At 38.5% G+C, this 17,215-nt stretch overlaps 1 protein-coding gene across 3 annotated transcripts in view; it reads right to left on the bottom strand.

The window, feature by feature from the left end:
- TTC27 (tetratricopeptide repeat domain 27) overlaps window positions 1-17,215 on the bottom strand; it is a 169,502-nt gene that overhangs the window by 65,153 nt on the left and 87,134 nt on the right. Inside the window, exons 11-12 of one of the 3 annotated variants that reach the window (XM_036119108.2) lie at window positions 8,006-8,101; window positions 3,825-3,947 (exon numbers count right to left, since the gene is read on the bottom strand). The exons of 1 other annotated variant lie outside the window; for it this stretch is intronic. In XM_036119108.2, coding sequence (XP_035975001.2) covers window positions 3,825-3,947; window positions 8,006-8,101 — 219 coding nt within the window. The remainder of the gene's footprint in view (window positions 1-3,824; window positions 3,948-8,005; window positions 8,102-17,215) is intronic. One more of the 3 variants, XM_036119110.2, reaches the window with a different exon arrangement.

Raw genomic sequence — 17,215 nt, 5'->3', positions numbered from 1 at the left:
AGGGAACACAAGCAGGGGGAGTCGGAGAGGGAGAAGCAGGCTTCCTGTGGAGCAGGGAGCCCGATGTGGGGCTCGATCCCAGCACTCTGGGATCATGACCTGAGCCAAAGGAAGACGCTTAACGACTGAGCCACCCAGGCACCCCTAAAGAAACTATTTTAAAAGAAACCTTCCCCGGAGTGCCTAGGTGGCTCAGTCGTTTGAGCATCTGACTTGTAGTTTCAGCTCAGGGCATGATCTCAGGGTCCTGGGACTGAGCACTGAATTGGGCTCCCTGCTCAGCAAGGAGTCCGCTTAAAGATTCTCTCTCTCCCTCTCCTCCTCTCCCCTCGGCTCACATGCTCTCGCTCTCTCTAAAATAAATAAATAAATCTTTAAAAAAAAGAAAAGAAACCTTCCCTCCATCCCCCCAAAACCCAAACCAACTGCTAAAAGAATCTCAACTGTTTCAGAAATAAAACATTTACTTGTAACTTAAAGGAGAACTTTTTAAGAGCTTTTGGCTACAATGATCTGCAAACATAGCAAAATAAAAGATAAGGCTATGTAATTTCAGGTAAGCCTTGTTTGCTAGAAACAAGAGAAGAAAAGAGAGGTCGTTAACCCTTACCATTCCACTCCCTTTACGCCTACCTCCCGCAGGCAGTTTATACCAGCTCAATCTTTGTCTTTCATTTAGGGACCAAATTTGTGCACCAAAGTAAGAATTTGTTCATAGGCTTGGGGAAACTGCTAGAAGTGTGCCAGATAACTTTAAAAAACTACATGCTAACAGATGAGAACCAGTTCTGATCACAACATCAAGCAAAATTAATCTAAGCTATTTTGCCAATGGTCATTAAATAATGAGAATTTCTGTAAGTAGTGTCTAAATTAGAAAGTCTGAGACCCTACAATAATAGGGTGCAAGCACCAGAACATAATAATTAGAATTAGATACTTTCTCGAATTTGCCTTTTAAAAATAAATTATGCCATTAAGCACTAAATGCAGGGATTAAAATTTCACAAACTTCTAGTTAAATCAAATGTGGTGACAACTACTGGCACATGACCAAATACTAAAAAAATCTCAGCTGTTTTAGAAATAAAACATTTGCTTCCAGCTTGAAGCAAAACTTTTTAGGGTCTATGGTTAAACTGATCTGCAAATATAGCATAAGAATAACAGGTAAGGGAAGTCTTTTATGTGACAAATGAAATGCTAAATCAACCTTTCAAAAATAAAAAATTGGGGGGATGTTGGGCTGAAACTCACAAAAGACTTTAAGACAAAGTAAATGACTACACATTCCTAAAAATTAAGATACGTACATTTTCTAGAATAATTAGAAACACGGGAATTTATCATTATCATAAGACAATGCTTACAAGGTCATGTGCCAATTAAAAAAACATTAATACTACAACTACTTTAGAGAACAGAGTCAAATCTGTTCTTTGAAAGGGATCAATTCCTTATTTTTTTTCTTCTGCAATTAGAGAAAGTCTCTGCTTTTCATACTTTCTAAAAATAATTACATAAATTTAGTATTTTAAAACACGCTTGGGGAGCTTGGGAATCAACAACTCAATCATTTCAAAAATCACTATTTCCAAAACTACTGTAATTTTATATAGAGTTCATTTATTTAGTGACCAGCGTAAAGGACTAGCATAGTGAAGAATGACACAATGGGAAATACATTAGACTGGGAATCAAGATACTCATTCACCCATTTATTCCTTTGTTAAACAGCTGAATCCTGCTTTAGTGCCAGGCCTACAGACACTAAAAAAATATTTAAGTCCTCAAAGAAACATAATACTCTATTTCATCAAATTTGGGACACTATCAATCATAAGACTCTTAACTAATAAAGAAAAAATGCTTTCAATTAAATGATGACATAATGCCTTGAATGAATCACATCAGCCTCTCGTTGCTGATATTTTTAAAATCTATTCAGAAAAATTTGGCAATTTTTCCTGCCTTCAATACACTGCTTGCCATTTTAAATGGCAATCTTTTTTTTAAATATATACATCTCTCTACAAAACACAGCTTCATCTACTTAGGGCTGTCCTCCTTTCTTGGCTCCCATAAAGCACTTAGCTGTTATTTTTGAAGAAAAGTAAATGAAATTGTGATGATTTCTCTAAAGGCAAATGTTTACTTCCACGAATACCAAATTTACATCTCTCTACTTTGTTTCGGCCTTTTCTGTGTGTTCAATGACTTTTTTGTTTCAATGCCAAATCATAACAAAATCTTTCTTGAAGATATTCTAAATGGCAATTAAATCCACCATATGTCGCAGTGACACCAGGCACAGAACTCTATTGAAACGATGACGCTGAATGTAACTGTGACTAGGTGTGGAGAGGCACGGGCTGTGACAATCCACCCAGACGGCCACCGGACAGCCAGCAACTGCAAGATACCGTCAAGCGTCAGACACACTCCAAACGCAGAGTGAAAAAAACGTGTCTCAGGATCACAACTCGCGCAGCTCTGTGAGGAGGGGACATGTTACCTACTCGACAGACGTTACGCCATGAAAACCTGTGCAGAGGCAGATTAAGTGCCTGTAGATGAGGAAAATGAGTCACGGGGAGAGGCAGCGGGCCTACGTAACTTGCCCAGTACCACGAAGCTAGCACGTGGCAAGGCTAGCAGCTGAACTCGTACAGCCTGGGCCCAGAGGCTCTGCTTTGAACCACTGGGCCATGTGGCCTCTCAAGCTAATAATCAATAACCGGCTTTGTGACCTGAGGCAAATCACTAGAGACTCCTTTCCTTATTTTGAAACAGAGGGAATTGGAAGAGATGATTATGGAGTTCTTTCCCGGGATGAAAATATTAAAATTCTATAATCTTCTACAGTAAAATTTTATTCCCATGCTGGTTTCTCCTTACGCTAATACAATGCAAACCTTCACCGCCATTAGTGATTAGTGAAAGGAATCTAACTTTTACTACTGGTCTAAAATAAGACATACTTAGGAAGGTATTTAAGAAACAGACACACATGTACTTGTACCACTACTTCTTTTTTTTTTTTTAGGGTGATGGCAAAAAGTTGACTTAGAAATAAATGAGCCAGTGCGTGGGTTCTACTCTGTGTACTATACTTATGATAGAATTTAGTCATTTCAAAATTTAATCCAAAATTAACATATGACTTCAAGGTGTCAGTTTCAACAGATGCTCACAATGCAGAACTGCTTATTCTTTAAAAATTCTGTTCATTTATGAGGGGGAAAAAACAACAAATTAATAACAGATATAAATACTGCAACGTCGTTCCTCTTGAGCCAATTTAAAGGTGGGATTAAGTGAATCACACACTGGATAACTCCTCTGCCCTAAGGGGGGGGGGGGGCACACACCCTTCAGGTTTCCTTCTACAGGCCCAGCCAGCTGCGCACCCACCCAGGTAACCTCCCTCCGGCCCCACAAACTCTGATCATCAGGCAACCCACTGAGGCTTAAAATAATTCCTAATATTTCACTTTGAAGTTGTCCTCAGGAGGAGAGTTAGCAAAGGAAAGAGATCAAAATACAGAGTCTTTAACACTTCCATTATTCATTCCTAAACATCATACATCCTATCAGTTTTGGCCTGCTTTTCTCTTCTACATATACACATACACGTATACACAGTAAATTATTTGCCCCAACAAAAATCAGAGAAAACATTAAAAAGATTTCTGGTGGAAAAAGTGAAAAAGAGAACATAAATGAACTACTAGCAAAAGTGGGCTTAGAAAAACAAAGCAAGCGAGAAAGATGCCCCAAAACAGAAGGCTCTCATCAGTACTCGGGATATTCCTATTACATACCTTCCCATGCTGCCCAGCTCTCTCGTAACAAATGACAACATCTTCCCACATTTCTAGCTTCTCAAATATCTGAAGGGCTGAACTCGTGCATCCCAGCTCAAAGAGAAAACGGGCAAGTTGGCGCTAAAAGAGTCAAGTTAAAATAATGAACATTTCTTTATGTAAAGAGATTCCTGTTTCACTTGTGGGTGTGCTAACCTGCCATTTTAAGGGTCTGCTTACTGTAATAAATACATCATTTCTACAGTTTGACCTCAACTAATTAGAAATTTGCAATGATTCAATACTTACCTTTACTTTAGCAAGTTTCTCTATAGATGGCAAGGAATTAAAAAACTATAATATAGGAACTTTTCAAAACACTCAATATATCAATGTTTTCCTAAGAACTCAAAAGAACTTAAAAGCAAAATCAGCATTTCTTTCTTACCTAGAGATTCTGTGACCATCTCTGATTTGTAAAGCTGAGATCCAATGAATCAACTTGAAAAACTCTAGTTAGAATGCCTGGTATCAAAAAGGTAAGTGTTGGCGGGGATGCGGAGCAAAGGGAGCCCTCGGGCACTGTCGGGGCCAGGGCCAACTGGGGCACCACCACGGAGAACAGTCTGAAGGCTCCTCCAAAAATTAAAAATACAACTACTAAGCGATCCAGGTTCCCACTTCTGGGCATTTATTCCAAGAAATGAAAATATTCACTTGAAAAAATAAATATCTCTACCCCCGTGTTCATTATAGCATTATTTACAATAACTGAGACATGGAAGCAGCCTAAGTGTCCATCAAGGGATGAATGGATAAAGAAACTGTAGTGTGTGTGTACACCCAACACACACACACACACACACACACACACACACACACGCTGGAATCTTATTCAGCCATAAAAAAGAATGAAAGCTTAGCACGTGTGACAATACAGATGGCCCTAGTGGGCATTAATGCTAAGTGAAATAAATCAGACAGAGAAAAACAAATACAGTACAATCTGACTCACATGAGGAATCTGAAAAAGTCAGATTCATAGAAAGAGAACAGACTGGTGGCTGCCAGCGGTTGAGGGGTGGTGGTGAGAGAAATGGATGAAGGTGGTCAAAAAATACAAACTTCCAGTTCTAAGTAAGTTCTGAGGATATAACGTACAGCATGCTGGCTACAGTTAATAATACTGTATTATATATTTGAAAGATGCTAAGAAAATAGATCTTAAATTTCTCATCACAAGAAAAAAATCTGTAATTATGTGAGGAGATAGATATTAACTAAACTCACTGTGGTGACCATTTTATAATATATAGCTATATTAAATCATTATGTTGTACACATAAAACTAATACAATGTTATGTGTCAGTTATATCTCAAACTGGGAAAAAATGAAATTGAACTCAAATAAACAAATAATAAAAATTCTAAGCAGTTGACATAAATGACAGAAATCTATACATTAGCACTTGTGTACTTTATTCATGAAAGCATCTCTGGGCCTTTCTAACTCAGATCTACTTAGATTTATTTAGGTTCTATAAGATTTAACTACTTTATTTCCCAGCCTTGGCAGATAAAAAAGGAGGCAAACTGTGGTAAGGTTATTGAAAGTTAAACATATCAAAAAGTAAATATATTGTGGTTTATAAGTGGTCCATCCTGCAGGAATAGAAAAAATACTAGAAAGTTTTAAAAAGTGAGGTTCAGGGCGCTTGGCTGGCTCAGTCAGTAGAGCATGTGACTCTTGATCTCAGGGCCATGAGTTCAAGCCCCACAATGGGTGAAGAATTTACTTTAAAAAAAAAAGTAGGTGAAGTTCTTATATAATGCATGGTTTCATATTAGTGGAGAACTGTGTTGTTTTAAATACAATTTTACTGTTTTTTCAAAATTCAATACATATTTAAGAGTTAAGAAGCCAATGGATATGAAAAATCTACATTGACAGAATTAGAAAGTAACATGATATATACCTGAAAGTTATAAACTAATATATTTTAAAAAAATAAATACAGGGAATGATCTAATTCTTCTGTATGCCATGAATCTGGGGGAATTTGGCTATTTTAAGATATTTGGACATTTTAAAAAACTGAACATAGCATATGGGAGCTGAAATAAATCTTAGTGCTCACACGGTAAGCAGTTTATTTTTATTTATTTATTTTTTTAAGATTTTTTTATTTATTTGACAGAGACAGAGATAGCGAGAGCAGGAACACAAGCAGGGGGAGCAGGAGACGGAGAAGCAGGATTCCCGCTGAGCAGGGAGCCCAACGTGGGGCTCGATCCCAGGACCCTGGGATCATGACCCGAGCCGAAGGCAGATGCTTAACGACTGAGCCACCCAGGCGCCCCACACGGTAAGCAGCTTAATCTTTTCATTTAATAGATATGGCATCTAAGATGGTAGGGCTAGCTAGAAGCGAAAGACTGATTCTCTTTTTACAATAAACTACGCTACTACTTTTTGATCTTTAAAAATAATACATAAAGATATGGTCATTCCCTATAATGAAAGAAAAAAATGATTTAAATTGTTAAAGAGGATGTTTATCTAACCGCCTAAAGATCCTAAAATCCACAGCTTCCTAAACAGATAAAATAAACATTTTGCCTAAATTCTATTTGAATAGTATTTAATTTTCCTAATGCTTCTGTTCAGAAATAGACTGAAAGCTACACCCTCAACATACATGTTTTGTCATAATAATAGCTCAGAATCTGAGACGTTTATCTACCACAAACCACATAGGACAAGGTACTTAATTTCATAGATCAGGGTCAAAAACATATCAAAAAGTTCCAGCTATTAACACCTTCTTGATAAAGAAGGTACTCCTTTTGAGATAATATAATAAAGCTTTTTATTTGCCTGTTATATTGAGACTCCTTCAATAAAGTGAATTCCAATGCGTAATAAATCCCCTACTTTACTCTGTGCTTAAGAATATGACATACTCGGGGCGCCTGGGTGGCTCAGTCGTTAAGCGTCTGCCTTCGGCTCAGGTCATGATCCCAGGGTCCTGGGATCGAGCCCCGCATCGGCCTCCCTGCTCCGCGGGAAGCCTGCTTCTCCCTCTCCCACTCGCCCTGCTCGTGTTCCCTCTCTCGCTGTGTCTCTCTCTGTCAAATAAATAAAATCTTTAAAAAAAAAAAAAAAGAATATGACATACTCGAAGAAATCTAACCATGGGGATTCAGAGTCATTGAATGGTGGGCTGGCATTTATAATTCTAAATCACTACCTATGTGCATAATCCAAAGAGAAAGGACAGGAAGCTGGCTGAAATGACAATAGTTATGAAATCATCTAGAAATTTCTGCCTGTCACCATTTCACTCTACTTAACTTCTCAGTGCCACAGCTTCCTCATCTATAAAATGGGGATATTTCAAACAATTGTTGCAGTAAAATAACGTGTGCAAAATGCAGAACAAAATGCATGCGTCATAATAAGATGCAGTAAAAGCTGGTTGTTATTAGCCGGCATAATTACAACCCAATGAAGAGATAAGGAAAGGAGGGAAACTAGACTAAAAATTGGGAAACCAGAGACCTACTTCATGAACAGCTGTGTGATCAACATCAGTAAAGTGTAGTTAATTGCACTGGGCTCAGTTCTCTTCTCTGTAATATTAAGAAACTGGACCAGGTGTCTAAGTTGCCTTCAGTGCTAAAAATTTTACAAAATAGGGGAACCACACCCATAACACAGGGGCTTGAATCTCTATCCCAAAATGGAGCTTTAGGAGCTATACTAGGTATTCTTATATCTCAGAAAAAGAAAAGTAGTCAAGGGTATCTCACCATATAGAGCAAGAAACAACTGCTTTAAGTTGTTCTTGTAAACAACTTGGTTAAAAGGCTCATTCTCGAGCAGAAGGTCCTAATGGGCTTTTAAATATAAAGTTATTTTGAAAATGAAAGCTTCTGTGGTTCTCCCATTACTTAATTTCAAGGATTCTATTTAATCTTGTTTTAAATTCTTTTAAAAACGTTTTAAAAGTTTAGTATCACTTTAACCAAAAGAGCATTTTGAAGTAATTGGCAATTCCCAGCTAGATACTTTTATTCTTTTCACTGAAATATTTGAAAACTTCAACATAAACTGAAAAATCATCCTTTTCTAGTGTATTTATCTTTCAAAAGCAAAGTATTTTCCATACCCAATGACAAACAGCAACAAAAATACCTGAATGGCCCAGTGAGGGGGTACTTGACAGCAATAGAAAATCTTCAGACGTTCCAATACAGATGTAGTCTTATCTTCAAATTGGTCTGCAAGAGCCTTAAGATGACATATCATAATCAGAATCTATACGTGTAATAACTTTAAAAAAAAAAGATTTTATTTATTTATTTGACAGAGAGAGAGAGCACAAGCAGGGGGAGCGGCAGGCAGAGGGAGAAGCAGGCTCCCCGCCAAGCAGGACCCTGGGATCATGATCTGAGCCAAAGGCAGATGCTTAACCAACTGAGCCACCCAGGCGCCCCTGTAATAACTTTTTAATATAAATAAGATTCTTACTGTAAAAGTTATACAAATGGACATATAAACAATAAAGAACACAAGTCACTTTTTCTTTTAAAGATTTTTTATTTATTCATTTGAGAGAGAGAGAGAGCGCACAAGCAGGGGAAGGGTCAGAGGGAAAGGGAGAAACAGACTCCCCACTGAGCAGGGCACCCGATGCATGGCTCGATCCCAGGACCCCGGGATCATGACCTGAGCTGAAGGCAGATGCTTAACCGACTGAGCTATCCAGGTGCCCCCACAAGTCACTTTGATGAGGTGATGAAATGTGCAAATTTTTTCTTGAATTTCTTCAAACCTTTAAAAAACTTTCAAATTTTTTGGGTGTTGAGTTTGATAAGTTCTTTATAGATCTTGGATACCAGCCCTTTATCTGTAGTGTCATTTGCAAATATCTTCTCCCATTCTGTGGGTTGCCCCTTTGTTTTGTTGACTGTTTCCTTTGCTGTGCAGAAGCTTTTTATCTTGATGAAGTCCCAGAAGTTCATTTTTGCTTTTGTTTCACTAGCTTTTGGAGATGTATCTTGAAAGAAGTTGCTGTGGCCGATGTCAAAGAGGTTACTGCCTATTTTCTCCTCTAGGATTTTGATGGATTCCTGTCTCACATTGAGGTCTTTCATCCACTTTGAGTTTATCTTTGTGTATGGTGTTAGAGAATGGTTGAGTTTCATTCTTCTGCATGTGGCTGTCCAATTTTCCCAGCACCATTTATTGAAGAGGCTGTCTTTTTTCCATTACATGTTTTTTCCTGCTTTGTTGAAGATTATTTGACCATAGAGTTGAGGGTCCATATCTGGGTTCTCTATTCTGTTCCATTGGTCTGTATGTCTGTTTTGTGCCAGTACCATACTGTCTTGGTGATCACGGCTTTGTAATATAGCTTGAAATCGGGCAACGTGATGCCCGCAGCTTTGTTTTTCTTTTTCAACATTTCCTTGGCAATTCGGGGTCTTTTGTGATTCCATAAAGAACTTCTCAAACTCAACACCCAAAAAACAAATAATCAAGTCAAAAAATGGGCAGAAGACACTTCTCTGAAGAAGACATACAAATGGCTAACAGACACATGAAAAAATGTTCATCATCATTAGCCATCAGGGAAATTCAAATCAAAACCACACTGAGATACCACCTTACACCAGTTAGAATGGCAAAAATGGACAGGGAAAGAAACAACAAATGTTGGAGAGGTTGTGGAGAAAGGGGAACCCTCTTACACTGTTGGTGGGAATGCAAGTTGGTACAGCCACTTTGGAAAACAGGGTGGAGGTGCCTCAAAAATTTAAAAATAGAGCTACCCTATGACCCAGCAATTGCACTCCTGGGTATTTACCCCAAAGACACAGATGTAGTGAAAAGAAGGGCCATATGCACCCCAATGTTCATAGCGGCAATGTCCGCAATAGCCAAACTGTGGAAAGAGCTGAGATGCCCTTCAACAGATGAATGGATAAAGAAGATGTGGTCCATATATACAATGGAATATTACTCAGCCATCGGAAAGGATGAATATCCAGCTTTTACATCAACATGGATGGTACTGGAGGAGATTATGCTAAGTGAAATAAGTCAAGCAGAGAAAGTCAATTATCATATGGTTTCACTTATTCGTGGAACATAAGGAATAGCATGGAGGACATTAGAAGAAGGAAGGGAAAAATGAAGAGGGGGGAATTGGAGGGAGAGATGAACCATGAGAGACTATGGACTCTGAGAAACAAACAGGGTTTTAAAGGGGAGGGGGGGAGGGGGGATTGGTTAGCCCGGTGATGGGTATTAAGGAGGGCACGTACTGCATGGAGCACTGGGTGTTACACGAAAACAATGGATCGTGGATCACTACATCAAAAACTAATGAGGTATTATATGGTGACATAACATAATAAAATTTTTTTAAAAACCAACTTTAAATTTAACCAACATTAACATAAACATGTACATTAAAAACTTATCCAGAAAATAATTTTTAAAACTAAGATTTCCTATAATGATTCATTTAAAGAACTAGCCTTAATTAACCAGGCTTTTTATTTCTTCTAAGAAAAACTGTTCTTTAGCCTACCTATTTCACAACCATAATTCACTTTGACAATGGCACTTGCTAATATAAATGAGAGAAAAATTATATGAAGAACTTCATTTAGGACTATTTTCTCGGGAATAAAGTGAAAGCAAAAGGTGGGTCTGGTTGGTCAGAGAGAGCAATTTTTCCTCCTCTTCAGCAACAGAGTTCTAAGGCGGGACACTCATTCATGCAAGACCACCCCTGAGATACAGCAGACGGCTACCAGCCGCGTGCCCGGAAGGAGCCCTCTGCTGTCCCGAAACACCGACACCGAGTAACCGAACTCCTGAAGCTACACCGAGAAGCAGACTCTGAGCAAAGGTACCAAGGCCAACTGCAAAGTCAAAGGCTGCCACTATCCAGCAGTCAAACGGTCAGTCATCGGAAGAGCTCATCTATTCAGCCTCAAAGTGAATGCGGCCACGCTCCGGAGTTCCTAAGCAAATGCATGTACAACGGCCCCATTACCACGATCATCTTCACCTGCCTCTTACTATGTCATTCAGTTTATCATAAGTATATATGTTTAGTCTGACATATACTTAGACCTTCTCTCAACTCTGAATTACCATGACCTTTTCTGCATAATGCAGTACTCAAATTTTCTTTCTTTTCTTTCTTGTTTTTGTCAGTTAACTAGTTTTCACAAGCTTATCTTATGAGGGTTTCATGGTAACGAGGGGTCAATGTTAATTTTCTGATGTCAGGGCACATAGTGCGATCATGTGGGAGAAGGTCCTTGTATCTGAGGATGAGGAAGTACCATGTTGGCAACTTACTTTCCAATACTTTAGGATACCAAAAAACAGTTGCACTGTACTTACAACTTTTCTGTAAGTTTGATATTGTTTCAAATTTTTATGAAATGAATTTGTAAAATCGAAAACCTCAAAAAAAGTAAGAGATAGCAAGTCTAATTTCCTCAGAAAAGAAAACAACGAGAGTCTAACATATCCCAGCACAAACCCAAGACAAGATCAGTTTCTAAGCAGGGAAACTGATCCTACCTAAATTGGAGGTTTTCTATATTTTACTAGGTGGGAGATACATTTGTTAGCCTAAAAATATCCTGTAGAATGAGAAAATACTCATTACATCACTTCTTCGACAATTCAAGATGTTATTCAATCAAGTCCGTCAGAACAAACTGAGACAGAACCAGACACTTAAACCATCTTGGTCAAAATATTTTTAAAGCTTTCTGGCCTTACTTCAGAGAAACTTAATAGCAAAAAGGTTGCATGCTTCTGCCCAAATCTGTTTAGTTGTAGGAGGGAGAGAAGAAAAACTTCTGGCTGAATACATATGGTTACAATACATAAATAAAAGGTTCATTGCATTAATTCATCAAAAGGGGGCAAATTTTTCCTTTTATCTATTTTTTTCTTAGAAAGAAAAAATAACCAATGCTTATTTAATAATAATAATACAAGCCCAAATCAACATCATAACACCTACTTTTATGAAGTCCTAATTACATGAAAAACACTTCATTTTCAAATAAAACTCATGTTGCTTGCTGTAGGTACTGCCTCTAGCTAAAATATATCCAATGCTCAGTAAAAACTTCCTAATATATTAATGACCAGATGATCTCAGAGTATCTAAGCATCTCTGTTATTCTCAGATACTCCCCAAAATCACAAAGACCGCAGGAGAGAGACCAGAAAACCAGCAGTTGTCCAAGCTGGATACCATGAATAAGCCCCTGCATGAGTAGTCATGCTTCATAAGAACATGATTAGGCCATAAGTATGTAATGATTATGACAGAATTCTCACCTATTTTTACTCCTCCACAAAATATACTTCTTCCTACTTTAATCATGACAGCCACCTAAATAAGATCTACCTATCCATAAAATTAAGAACATTAAATTAATATACAAAAGAAAAGGATGATGGGGTGCTGTTGTTTGCCTATATTGTCTACTGAATTCAAAGTACTCTTTTCTATTTGCTAATTCACTACAAAGACACGGACATCTTTAAAGCACATCTCTAGATTTCTCAGAGCAGGATTTCTTTTAGCAACTCATTCTGAAATAATCCCATTATATCTAAACAAACTGGAGTCCTTTACAGGCATGGTAAATAATTTTACTATATACAAATAGACTCAAGTGTTTTATAGGAAAAACCGTGCTAGTAAGTACAAGTGACCTGGATTCTGTTCTAGGTTTATCTCCAACAAGCAAGTCGTTAAACCACAATGGTACTCATCTGTGAAAGGATCTTTGCGCTTCCAACGTTCGATGGGTATATGGCTTTATCAAAAGAGTATTTTGTTTCATTTCCAGCATTTGAGGAGGTTTCTTGGTTAGTTATAGGCACCATCAACTGAACACAAGTTTCCTTAGAGGTAAACCAAAGGCCCAGATAGTTTGGAAGACAATAGTAGGACGTTTAGTACCAGGAGATGGAACTGAAGGACAGTGGGGCCCCAGTTACTACTGTGTAGATCTATGTGCATGAACACGGACATGAACAGTGCACTCCGTGAGAAACTGGCCCTTTGCAAGCTTTCACATACTCCCAGAAATGTAGGTAAATGGTCTCTAATGCAGTGTCCTACCCTTGCACCATTTTCTCTTTCCAGTTTCTAAATTCATGATTTTCATACCTGAAAGTCATAGGCACCTGGTGATAAGTTAAAACTGGTATGAGGAGGTGGTCTTTAAGGGACAATGGCAATGCCAAAAACGGAGAGAGAGAAAGACAAGCAAATATACCCTAAATCAACCATTAAGAATTGGATCATTGAGAACGGAAAGCAAGACAGTATTCTCCAGGAGGGTGATGGAAGAGATGCGGATGAATGAGAAAGATGATGAGTAAGGAGTGAGGAATAGTCTAGGGCTCTGTCCAGTGGTGGAGAAGAGCCAAGTCACAGAAAATCCAGGTGGAACTGCTGGGACACACCAACCATGACTTCATGATGTATACACTGTTAAGATATGACACTGTTATCAAGTTTTAAGGCTCCCTTTTAATGTCATTTTCTTCCCAAATGCCACCTCAAAGCATTTATACTTTGAGTGGTCTTTGAGAAAATGTACTCATGCATACGGATTCCCTAACCTTGTGCAAAAACCACTCTCAAACCTTTCAGGAGGGGCGCCTGGGTGGCTCAGTCGTTAAGCGTCTGCCTTCGGCTCAGGTCATGATCCCAGGGTCCTGGGATCGAGCCCCGCATCGGGCTCCCCACTCTGCGGGAAGCCTGCTTCTCCCTCTCCCGCTCCCCCTGCTTGTGTTCCTGCTCTCGCTCTCTCTCTCCCTGTCAAATAAATAAAATCTTTAAAAAAAAAAAAAACCTTTCAGGAGCCACAGTACCACAGGTCAGGAGATATTTCTAGGGAGTAGGGAATAAAAGAACAAGACCACAGAAAACAATGATGTGCCTGTCTTTTCACGACTCTGTTTTCAGTAGAGAAAGAACTTCCACAAAAAAAACTAGGGAAGACCAAGCCTACATTTTAAAAATAGCACATGGAGAATGATTTAGTATAGAAGGACAATTCTGAACAAGGTCTGGTATGATTTAGACTTTATTTATGTGCTCATATCTAAAAGTATGGCACACATATCTTCAAAAGAACAGAGCTAGTCCCTAAGGACAGACCCTTTCACTGAAGGCTATTCATTCTTGCTAGCGTGATATCAAAGTGTTTATCATCTTTCTGAAGAGCCAAGTAGAAATTAGCCGATAATCTAAAAGGTATGACGGATCATATGCCAAATCACCTTGCTTTGTTGTACAATCTCTGTGCATGTGTGTGTGTGTGTGTGTGTGTGTGTGTGTAAAGAAGGGTTGGATTTATTATTAAAATATGTACTTAATCAAATATATCCAACAGTTGGGTTGAATACCTCCCTCTGACAGGAGTCTGCAGTCATTCAGCTATGATTTACAAATAGAATAGTCAAACTAACTGCAGCCTCAAACCCCCAAGTCCAAGAAAATTTCCAGTAAGATCAAGGGGAATGAGAATTAGACCTATTACAAACAGTACATATCGACAACACCATTAAACCTATTGTTAGACCAACTTTACCTCATGTATAGGAAACTGCAGCTCAGAGAAATAAAAATGACTTGCCCAAAGTCATAAAGCTATGAAAAAAAGAGCCCGCCTGATTCCAAAGACCAAGTTGACAGCTTCATTAAAACCTTACCTTATAACTAAGCGGAAAATTATCAGAGCTGTGAAAACAAAAAGCACCTTCCCAGTGGAAAAATATTCAGAACTCCATACTGGTTTTTCTCCCCCACCTACATCCCATAACACAGGAGTCAGGGCATGGCCTGGTCAAGAACTTCACTTATTGCTTCCTGTTCTAGACACAGAAAAGGCCTTAGTGGGTGGGCTGGTAGAAACTGGGTCTACTAATGGGGGCTGGGAGAACCTAGATGTCTTTTTTTATGATTCCAGAGCAAATAGATGAACACAAAAAGACAATTCTCAAGGAAGCACAGATAGCCACCTGGGAGCACTCCCCTTAGTCATACCTTAGGTCAGCAGTTCTTAAACTATTTGGTTTCAGGATGCCTTTAAACTCTTAGAAATTATTAGGGACTCCAAAGAGCTTTTGTTTATGTGGGCTATAATCTATCAATACTTACCATATTAGAAATTAAAACTGAGAAATATTTAAATATTTATTAATCCATTTTAAAATAAAATAATAGATGCATTATATTAACATAAAAAAATTGACAATGTCTTACATTTTTGGACATCTCTTTAATGTCTCACATTTTAACAGATGACATCTGGATTCTCATACCTGCTTCTATAGTCAATCTGTGGCAATATGATATGTTGACTGACATCTAGGAAGAAAATTTGGCCTCATACAGCTATGTGGTTGGAAAAGAAAAGAGTATATTTACAGCTTTTTCAGTTAATTGTAGGTATGATTCTTTGATACTACACCAAAATTTAACATGTGGTGGCTTCTTAGCATTACTTGCAATGTGGAATTTTAAATCCTATCAATGAACTTTTATTTGTTACAGTAAAATCCACTGGTAAAAAAACAAACAAACAAAATAAACCACTCACTGGTCTACCTTGAACTTTGAATGGATCTTTTACAGATGCTTGATTTTTTAACATCCTGTATTAGTCATTTGGAAAATGCACAGATCTTCCACATGTTGACATATTTCATATAATATTTAAAAATTATATGCCTTAATATCATCAACAATATTAGGAGAAAACTCTCATCCAAATACCTGAAGTATTGGTAAACTGTCAAGTTCATAGTTACAGATACAAGTTTCCCAAAACTCTCTCTTTTTTTTTTTCTTAAAAGCTCAAGATTTTATCATTGGTAACAAATTATTGTCACTTATTCTCCTTGAAGTGATGAGCTCACTTCATGGTTTGTTTTTCTGAGAAAATTTCTGCCAAATACCTAAGTTTGAATACCCCAAGTGTGTCAGTAGTTCTTTCAGGAAAAGATAATGTTCCATGAGCCAAGCAGGCAGCTCAGCTGTTTCCTGAGACGACCATGGTACGTTAGCGTGTGGCCCAAGTGTTTTCTAAGGACTTCCCACTTCATCGCAGAGAATATTAAAAAAGATACACTGTCAAGGCTAAAGACTTAATAACATAATATTTCCTATTTTATCAAAGGCATATTTTTTACATTTATTCATGAATAAAACTGTCTTTTTTTTTTTTTTTGGAAACTGAATGCGTGGCGGTGAAGCACACGATGACTATCAGCACAGTTTGGCGCTGCCATCTTGATTCAGGTAAAAGGCCAGCAGTTTGACACCCCCCCCGCCCACTTCTGCTGATTCAGTATGAACAGAGTGAAAAGGTAAATAATATCCCAGTATTATTATGGAGACAATTTTGACCTGTGGATATTCTGAAATGGTCTGGGGACCCCCAGGTCCCACAAATCACCCTTTGAAAACTGCTGACTTAGAATCAGCAGATGCACTGTCTTGAATGCCGTCCCCACATCCGCCCACCTCCAATTTTCTCCCCAAACTTCTCCATGCTTAGTGTTTAAAGAAATACTTAATTTGGGTGGGGGGGTGGGGAGCAGAGGGAGAGGAAGAGAGAGAATCTCAAGCAGGCTCCATGCCCAGCGTGGAGCCTGACACAGGGCTCAATCTCACAACCCTGAGATCATGACCTGAGCCGAAATCAAGAGTCCGATGCTTCACCGACTGAGCCACCCAGGCGCCCCGGGAAATACTTAGAAGTTCTTTTTCATCATCTCATCTTTAAAAAATTAGGAAATGAGAACACAAATCAGCCTGTTTATAATCTGCAAAGATTATGAGAGTGCAAAGAACAACAAATATTTATAATTAAAACCTAAGTGGAAGTTTTAAACTCCTAGCATCATCTTTTCTTAAAAAGTTAAAGTAGTTTGGGGCGCCTGGGTGGCTCAGTCATTAAGCGGCTCCCTCTGGCTCAGGTCATGATCCCAGGGTCCTGGGATCGAGCCCCGCATCGGGCTCCCTGCTGAGCAGGAAGCCTGCTTCTCCCTCTGCCTGCCGCTCCCCCTGCTTGTACTCTCTCTCTCTAAAAAAAAAAAAAAAAAAAAAAATCTTTTAAGAAAAAAAAAGTTAAAGTAGTTAAATTTAATGATAAATACACTGACCTTCCTCAGGAGGTGTCAATGCAAAGTTCCTGCCCCTCAGAGCTCAATGTCAATTGGCCCCAGATTCTGTGACACTTAATAACACTCACATCTAAGGTTCCTCCTGGCACTTGGCCTCCTGTTAAATCACAACGCTGGCCTCCAGACCTTGGTAAATGCCCTTTTAGCCTC

The sequence above is a fragment of the Halichoerus grypus genome, chromosome 10 (genome assembly GCF_964656455.1).
Source record: "Halichoerus grypus chromosome 10, mHalGry1.hap1.1, whole genome shotgun sequence".
Classification (NCBI taxonomy): Eukaryota; Metazoa; Chordata; class Mammalia; order Carnivora; family Phocidae; genus Halichoerus; species Halichoerus grypus.
The sequence above is the reverse complement of the archived record's forward strand: the minus strand, read 5'-3'. Positions and strand labels throughout refer to the sequence as shown.